Source organism: Sorex fumeus, unplaced genomic scaffold (assembly GCF_029834395.1).
Source record: "Sorex fumeus unplaced genomic scaffold, SorFum_2.1 ptg000041l, whole genome shotgun sequence".
Taxonomy (NCBI): Eukaryota; Metazoa; Chordata; class Mammalia; order Eulipotyphla; family Soricidae; genus Sorex; species Sorex fumeus.
This window is the reverse complement of record NW_026606098.1, coordinates 8,373,988-8,382,693: the sequence shown is the minus strand read 5'-3', so window position 1 is coordinate 8,382,693 and position 8,706 is coordinate 8,373,988. Positions and strand designations below refer to the sequence as shown.

General features: G+C 66.6%; 1 protein-coding gene across 1 annotated transcript; it reads left to right on the top strand.

Moving 5' to 3' along the window:
• Positions 1-332: 332 nt before the first annotated feature.
• Positions 333-8,425, top strand: ATP13A1 (ATPase 13A1). Its single transcript, XM_056119283.1, has 26 exons — positions 333-734; positions 2,255-2,344; positions 2,423-2,613; positions 3,175-3,247; positions 3,401-3,556; positions 3,657-3,726; positions 3,820-3,926; positions 4,004-4,133; positions 4,220-4,275; positions 4,382-4,508; positions 4,587-4,724; positions 4,919-5,039; positions 5,172-5,329; positions 5,422-5,597; positions 5,675-5,785; positions 5,878-6,003; positions 6,086-6,194; positions 6,343-6,542; positions 6,625-6,721; positions 6,802-6,962; positions 7,040-7,154; positions 7,234-7,430; positions 7,534-7,676; positions 7,768-7,879; positions 7,975-8,118; positions 8,196-8,425. Exons 1-26 carry the CDS (start codon positions 348-350, stop codon positions 8,304-8,306), a joined length of 3,606 nt encoding a protein of 1,201 aa, XP_055975258.1. The 5' UTR covers positions 333-347; the 3' UTR covers positions 8,307-8,425.
• The last annotated feature ends 281 nt before the right edge of the window (positions 8,426-8,706 follow it).

Here is an 8,706-nt window from a genome sequence, read left to right as displayed (position 1 = left end):
GGCCCGGACCTGGGGGCTGCCGCCACAGAGGCTGGCTCCGCCCATCGCGGTCCTGCAGGGGCGGGACTCTTCTCCCCCGTTGTCCTGGTAACAGCCCGCCCGCCCTTCGTGTTTTCCGGTCTCGGTGCAGCGTGGCAGGGCGGGGGCGCCCCGAATATCACGGACCCGCTCCTTCCGGCCACGGTCTGTCCCCGAGGAACCCGGAGCAGCCACTTCCGCTCTGGCCCTCGACGTGTGCCCTGCCATGCTCAGCCCAGTCCGCCATGGAGGCGTCCCGGGCCTGACGGAAGTGAGGGGCCGGAAGTGAGGCGTTCCTGTGCCCGGAAGCGAGTGCGGCGGTGGGAAAGATGGCGGCGGCGGGCAGCGCGGAGCCGTGCGGCGCTCGGCCTTGCGCGGCCGGGTCCGACGGGCAGCCCCGGCCCCGGCCGCAGCCGCGCGCGCCCCTGGCCGCCGGGCCGGCGCTCATCGCGCGCGGCGATGAGCTGGTGGCCGCCGTGTGGCCTTACCGGCGGCTGGCGCTGCTGCGGCGCCTCACTGTGCTGCCGTTCGCGGGGCTGCTGTACCCGGCCTGGCTGGGCGCCGCGGCCGCCGGCTGCTGGGGCTGGGGCAGCAGCTGGGCACAGGTGCCCGAGGCCGCGCTGCTTGCGCTCGCCGCCATCTGCCTGGCGCACGCGCTCACAGTGCTCTCGGGGCACTGGTCCGTGCACGCGCACTGCGCGCTCACCTGCACCCCGGTAAGTGCGCGCGCACAGCTCGGGGGCCCTCCCGGCCGACCTGACCCCCCGCTGCCGGGGCCTTCCGGGCCGGAACCCCTCGCCCGCGGCCCGTGTGGTTCCGGGCCGCCCTTGCAGCCCCGGCCGCGCCGCCCTCGAACCCGGGCGGCCTCTTCTCCGCGCCGGGGTCCCGCCCGCCCACCCTGCGCCCCTGGGTTCCCCCGTGCCCCGTCGGTTCTGCGAGGGCTGGGGACATCTGTGTGCCCTCCAGTCACCGCCTCCCCTCTGCAGCGTGAGGGCTGTGGCGGAGACAGGGGATTCCCCCAGGAAGCAGCAGTGAGGCGCCAGGAGTGACCCTTAGCCCCGAGATTGGGGGAGGGCGAGTGTCCCCGGCTGTTCCTCTGCTCCCGAGGGCGGGGGGTGTTGCAAGAAGGAAAGACTCGCCAAAGAGAGTCTGGAGGAGGTAGAGCAGGGAAGGTGCTTGCCTTGTAAGTGGCTAACTTGGATGTGATCCCCGGCCCCACATATGGTCGCCTGGAACGCCAGGTGTGAACCTGAACACAGAGCCAGGAGTAAATCAGTCCTGAGCGCCCCCCAAAGGTGAGCCCCCCCACATCTCTGCCAGGAGCTGAACTGGAGGGGCTCACGCAGCTTTGCCTCTGATGGGGGACAGCCCCCCAAGAGAGAAATGGAGAGGACTTGTAGGGAGTGCGTCCCCAGTTCCCAGACTTGTTGCCTCCTCTGGGTCTGCAGTGGCCCTGGCAGCCGCTTCTGTATCCCCCGGGCCAGACAGGCAGTGGGGACCAGGTTGGCAGCTGAGGTCTCGGTTGCGCTTGGACAGGGTGTAAGGTGAGAAGAGCCAGTGGCGCCTCCTCAGAGGCCCAAGGAGAAGGTGCCAGCCGTGCCCAGGCTGGCCAGCAGAGTCGCTGGCATGCTCCTTGCCACTCTGGCCCCGGGAGGTTGGTGGGTCTGGCTTTCGCCCTCATTTGCTGCTGGCTCAGGCAGCTGTGCCCTCCACAAGCATGGTGCCTCACTTACAGTGTCACCCAGTATCTGGGTGGGGGGTGGGTCTGGCCCAGTGATCCCTGGGAAGCCGGAGGGCAGAGGAACAGGTGGAGGGGACTTGCTTCTATTTGGCCTTGATTTGGGGGCCATGTCTGGCCGTCCCCAGGCCTTCCACTTGCCAAGCCTGCGCCCCAGCTTTTTGCCTGAACGCTATCATCAGTCCTGGGAGAACCTTGTATCGGAGGCTGTGCCTGCTCCCCGAGCCCCTTGGCCCCACTGCGCATGCCTGTGTGGTGATTGGTCCCGGGCCTCTTTTAGCAGTGCAGGGGTGCGGCGGGCAGGCCTACTACAGGCCAGGGGTGCTCCAGCCTTTTGACTCCCCAGGCCTGGGAGCAGCTTCAGATGGGTTTTCCCGGGAGCTGGCGCAGAGGCCAGCAGCCAGCAGTGTGGCCAAGTGCGCTGGCCCCCAGGCCTTGGGGGCTATGGGCTGGAATCCCGGGTCCCCGGAATAGTGACACTGTTCCCTGCCTTTGCAGGAATATGACCCCAACAAGGTGACCATGGTGAAGGTGGTGCCCACCCCCAATAACGGCGCCACAGAGCTAGTGTGCCTGCGGCGGGATGAGGTAAGCCTGGCGGGCGTGGAGAGGCCCCGGGCGGTGCCCCCGGTCCCCGGCCTCTGTTCAGACCCCCGTCGCCCGCAGGGAGAAGATGGGCAGGAAGTGCTGTCGTTCGAGTTCCAAAAGATCAAGTACTCCTACGATGGGCTGGAGAAGAAGCGCTTTCTGCCGGCCGCCTTCCCCGTGGCCAACCCCTTCTCCTTCTACCAGACCTGCCGGGGCCTGCAGGACACCGCTGAGATCCGCGCCGCTGAGAAGAAGTTCGGCAGCAACAAGTGAGTGGGGAGCCGAGGGGGCACCTCCATCTGCTGCCGATTTGCCCCTCACCCTCCTTCTAGGGGAGGCCCCCACCCACAGCAGGCACAGCCTGAGCTCAGCCCTTCTAGCTTCGCTCTGGGCCTCTCTCGCCCCATTTTCCCTCAAATCCTTGCTCTGGTTGGTCCCGGATGTGCTAGTGCTGGGGGGTCCCCTGCTCAGCCCCCTGCTGGTTCCCCAAACCAGCTCCAACTGTTGCTGTGATGCCACTTCCCCTGGCCTCAGTGGCTTTGGGGCGGGGCCAGTCTGCAGTTCCCCCTCACCCTGCGGGAGGGCCCCTGGCCAGTGACAGTGAGCTGGGGTGGGGGTGGGGAGCACTCAGCTGTCCCAGCTGCTCAGGGCCCTCCCTCCTGGCATGTCACTGCGGTGCACGCGTCCCCCTCTGCAGGGCAGCTGCCTGCAGCCCATGTGCGCGTGCGTGTGCGTGTGTATGCATATGTATGTGCATGTGCATGTGTTCCCAGGCTGCAAGACGGGTGGGCGCCTGCCCAGTGCTTCTGACCCTACTGTCCCCTCTGCAGGGCCGAGATGGTAGTGCCTGACTTCTGGGAGCTGTTCAAGGAGAGAGCCACGGCTCCCTTCTTTGTCTTCCAGGTGGGCTGGGTGCTGGGGGGCAAGCATGGGGGGGGGATTCTGGTGCCTGGGAGGGTGTGTGCCGGGGGGGGGGGGGCGGAGGGGGCTCTGGTGCCCAGGAGGGTGAGGGCGGGGGCTCTGGTGCCTGCGGGCCCTGGCATTCGTGTCGCACAGGTGTTCTGCGTGGGGCTCTGGTGTCTGGACGAGTACTGGTACTACAGCGTCTTCACGCTGTCCATGCTGGTGGCCTTCGAGGCTTCCCTGGTGCAGCAGCAGATGCGGAACATGTCGGAGATCCGCAAGATGGGGAATAAGCCACACATGATCCAGGTGGGGCCCCAGGGGCATGGGGTAGTGAGGGGGTCCCGTGTCCGTCCCGTCCCCCCCACCCCCCCGCCTGAGCCCCGCAGTGACGGTTGCCCCTGCGCAGGTCTACCGCAGCCGCAAGTGGAGGCCAGTGGCCAGCGATGAGATTGTGCCCGGGGACATTGTCTCCATTGGTGAGCCCCAGCCTGGACGTCCCCCCTCTGCCCAGAACCCCCCCCCACCCGCCCGGCTTGCCCGAGCCCGGCCTCACCCCTGCCCGCCCACAGGCCGCTCCCCGCAGGAGAACCTGGTGCCCTGTGACGTGCTGCTGCTGCGGGGCCGCTGCATCGTGGATGAGGCCATGCTGACCGGGGAGTCGGTGCCCCAGATGAAGGTGCGCCCTCTCGCAGGGGAAGGGGGGGGGGAGGTGCTTCCACCCCCCTCGGATGCCGCAGCCCCGTCTACCCCCAGGAACCCATTGAGGACCTCAGCCCCGAGCGCCTGCTGGACCTCCAGGCCGACTCCCGGCTTCACATCATCTTTGGGGGCACCAAGGTGGTACAGCACATCGCCCCCCAGAAGGCCACCACAGGCCTGAAGCGTAGGTGCTCGGGGGTGGCCGGGTCTGCCTGTGCCAGCTGGGTGGGGAGCGGGTGAGCGCAGGTGACATGCTTTCCCCCTCCACAGCGGTGGACAATGGCTGTGTGGCCTTCGTGCTGCGGACCGGCTTCAACACGTCACAGGTGTGGCAGCACGGTGCCTGGTGCCGTGGCCCTGGTGGTCCTGGTAGGACTGGGGGCAGGGCCTGGCCTCTCCCAGGCCCCCTTCGATAAGTGGGTGTCTCCTCAGGGCAAACTGCTGAGAACCATCCTTTTCGGGGTGAAGCGGGTGACGGCCAACAACCTGGAGACTTTCATCTTCATCCTCTTCCTCCTGGTCTTTGCTGTGGCTGCAGCCGCCTACGTGTGGATTGAGGGTAACTGACCGCCCAGCCTGCCCACCCCGCCGCTGGGCCAGTGGGAAGCAACCTGGTAGCCCCCGTGTGTGTCCGCAGGCACGAAGGACCCCAGCCGCAGCCGCTACAAGCTCTTCCTGGAGTGCACACTCATCCTCACCTCCGTCGTGCCCCCCGAGCTGCCCATCGAGCTCTCCCTGGCGGTCAACACGTCCCTCATCGCCCTGGCCAAGCTGTGTGAGCTGCCTTGTGGGCGTGCACGGGGTGGGGCTTACGATTGGTGCAGAGGGGCTGGTGAGCGGGTACGGGGTGGGGCTTGTGGTGGGCGGGGCCACGGGCCTGGTGGAGTGCATGGTGGGTGGGGCGCTGCTGTGGGCGGGGCCAGCCCAGCCTGGGCTCCTTCAGCCGAGCTTATCTGCTCACTCCCGCAGACATATACTGCACTGAGCCCTTCCGGATCCCCTTCGCGGGCAAGGTGGAGGTGTGCTGCTTCGACAAGACTGGAACCCTCACCAGCGACAGCCTGGTGGTGCGCGGTGTGGCAGGCCTGCGGTAAGCGTCTTCTGCAGGTGCCCTGGGCATTGTGAGAAGGGGACATAGCCGTCCCTCTGCCCACTGACCTGTCCTGGGCTCCCTCTCCCCAGCTGACCTGTCCCCACTAAGTCCCTGACCCCACCTGTACAGGGACGGGAAGGAGGTGACGCCCGTGAGCGGGCTCCCCGTGGAAACGCACCGGGCGCTGGCCTCCTGCCACTCACTCATGCAGCTGGACGATGGCACACTGGTGGGTGACCCCCTGGAGAAGGCCGTGCTCATGGCTGTGGACTGGACGCTGACCAAAGGTGAGGGCCACAGCCAGGCAGGCGGTGGGGTCGAGGGGCACGGCTGCCTGCTGGAGCGAAGGCCCTCAGGACTCCTGCTTATTTGTTTCCAGATGAGAAAGTATTCCCCCGAAGTATAAAAACTCAGGGGCTGAAAATTCACCAGCGCTTTCATTTTGCCAGTGCCCTAAAGCGAATGTCCGTGCTCGCCTCCTACGAGAAGCCGGGCTCCACTGACCTCTGCTACATCGCAGCCGTGAAGGGGGCCCCCGAAACCTTGCACTCCATGGTGAGCTGCCCCCGGGGGGTGAGGGGTAGGGATGGTCTGGGGTGCTGGGCGCTCAGTAACATCTCCACATCCCACAGTTTGCCCAGTGCCCGCCCGATTACCATCACATCCACACGGAGATTTCCCGGGAAGGGGCCCGCGTCCTGGCGCTGGGGTACAAGGAGCTCGGGCACCTCACCCACCAGCAGGTAAGGTCACCTCCCTGTGCCTGTGCCCTGGGAGACATCGGAGGTGGGGACTGCCACCTGTGCTGTTCCCTCTGATCCCCGTGTGTCCCCAGGCCCGGGAGGTCAAGCGAGATGCCCTGGAGAGTGGCCTCAAGTTTGTCGGCTTCGTCGTGGTCTCCTGCCCGCTCAAGGCCGACTCCAAGGCCGTTATCCGGGAGATCCAGAACGCCTCCCACCGGGTACAGCAGCTCGAGGGGCGATGCAGGGGCGGGGGCGGCTAGGGCCCCAGGACCTCTGGCCCTTCTGATCCGGCTCTCACAGGTGGTCATGATCACCGGAGACAACCCGCTCACGGCCTGCCACGTAGCACAGGAGCTGCACTTCATCGACACGGAGCACACCCTGATCCTGCAGCCGCCTCCCGAGAAGGGTCAGTGGGCTGGTGGGGGAGCACTGACCCCGGGGCAGGAACCTGCATCTGGGTGCTGAGCGGGTGCTGAGCGGGTGCTGAGCGGGTGCTGAGCGGTGGGAGGCGCCCTCCTCCTGCGCCAACCTGTCGTTCCCTCTGCGGCCTGCAGGTGGCGCCTGTGAGTGGCGCTCCATTGATGGCAGCATCGTCCTGCCCCTGGCTCCTGGCTCGCCCCGTGCCCTGGCGCAGAAGTATGCGCTGTGCCTCACAGGCGACGGCCTGGCCCACCTGCAAGGCCAGGACCCCCAGCAATTGCTGCGCCTCATCCCTCACGTGCAGGTGTTTGCACGCGTGGCCCCCAAGCAGAAGGTGGGTGCCAGTGGTCCCCGGGTGGGGCGGGGCCCAGAGCGCAGCATCTCTTTAGCCTGACTGTCTGGCTCTCTCCACACAGGAGTTCGTCATCACCAGCCTCAAGGAGCTGGGCTATATCACCCTCATGTGCGGGGATGGCACCAACGACGTGGGTGCCCTGAAGCACGCCGACGTAGGTGAGCGCTGGCGTCCGTTTGCCGGGGGAGTGTGTGGCCCCAGGCAGGCTTCCCTGCTCCTGACCCCCGCGTCCCTGCAGGCGTGGCGCTCCTGGCCAACGCCCCCGAGAGGGTGGTGGAGCGGCGACGGCGGCCCCCCCGGGACAGCCCCGTCCTCAGCGGCGGCGGCAGGAACACCTCCAGGGCCACCAGACAGAAGTCGGGGCTCCCACCCACCGAAGAGCAGTCAGCCTCCCAGCGGGTGAGTCTCGGAGTGGCCCCCAGGACTCCCAGCCCCCTGCTGGACTCACCCTGCCCCCTGCCCCCTGCCACCCGCAGGACCGCCTGAGCCAGGTGCTGCGGGACCTCGAGGACGAGAGCACCCCCATTGTGAAGCTGGGGGACGCCAGCATAGCCGCCCCCTTTACCTCCAAGCTCTCGTCCATCCAATGCAGTGAGTACCCCCGACCGGCTCCCCGTGCCCCTGGGCGCCCAACCTGGGCCTCACCCCCATTCCCCTGCCTCCCCCACAGTCTGCCACGTGATCAAGCAGGGCCGCTGCACGCTGGTGACGACACTGCAGATGTTCAAGATCCTGGCGCTGAATGCGCTCATCCTGGCCTACAGCCAGAGCGTCCTCTACCTGGAGGGCGTCAAGTTCAGTGACTTCCAGGCCACACTGCAGGGCCTGCTGCTGGCCGGCTGCTTCCTCTTCATCTCCCGCTCCAAGGTGGGTGCTGCAGCCACCCAGACCCCATCATCAGGGATGCCCTGGGGGCGGGGGCCAGGACGGCTGCTGACCCTGTGCCCCTCTCCCCCCCTCTGCCCCACAGCCCCTCAAGACTCTGTCCCGAGAGCGACCCCTCCCCAGTATCTTCAACCTGTACACAGCACTGACCGTGGCACTGCAGTTCTGTGTGCACTTCTTCAGCCTCGTCTACCTGTACCGTGAGGCCCAGGCCCGCAGCCCCGAGAAGTGAGTGCAGGCTGGGGGCAGGAGCTGGGGCAGGGGTGGATGGGACGACTCAGCTCTGAGCCGCCACCCCGGTGAACGTCCCGTCCTACAGGCAGGAGCAGTTTGTGGACCTGTACAAGGAGTTTGAGCCCAGCCTGGTCAACAGCACTGTGTACATCATGGCCATGGCCATGCAGATGGCCACCTTCGCCATCAACTACAAGGTCTGCCCGACCCCATCGACACCCCTGGCCCTCTCCAGCCCTCTGACCTCTGACCCCGTCCAGCCCCTCCAACCCCACGTCTCCCCTGCCCGCAGGGCCCACCCTTCATGGAGAGTCTCCCCGAGAACCGGCCACTGGTGTGGAGCCTGGCCTTGTCCCTGCTGGCCGTCGTCGGCCTGCTCCTGGGCTCCTCACCTGACCTCAACAGCCAGTTTGGCCTGGTGGACATCCCAGTGGAGGTGAGTGATCTCAGGGTATGGCCTTGGGGAGCCCCCAGGACCCCCCAGGAGCTCACAGCTCTTCGTATCCACCCCAGTTCAAGGTGGTCATCGGCCACGTGCTCGTGCTGGACTTCTGCCTGGCGTTCCTGGCTGACCGCATCCTCCAGTTCTTCCTGGGAACCCCAAAGCTGAAAGTGCCTTCCTGAGAGGGCAGTGGCAGCACCCGCTGTGCCCCTGGCCCCCTGGCAGGCAGAGCCACTTGGGGTTTGGACTGAGGGGGACCCCGGGGCCTGCGGGGGGCAGAATCCACCCAGGAAGCACCTCTGGTGAATAAAGTAGTATCCACGGTTTTAAGAAGCCTGTGTGTGCCTCTGTGTGTGGGTGGAGGATGCATTCATCTGCCATTGTCCTGCCAAAGGCCCCATGGGGTTCTGGAGTACCTGGTCGCAAGCCAAATGGACAGCTGAGAAGCTGTCCTGTGCCCTGCACTTGGAGCGTGCCCCACAGGGCTGTGGGTCCCTAGGAAAGCAAGATGCCCGGCACAAGGGGAGCCCTCCAGGGGTTTGTGGGCTTGAGTCTGGGTGCCCTCCAGCGTCCTCAGCACAA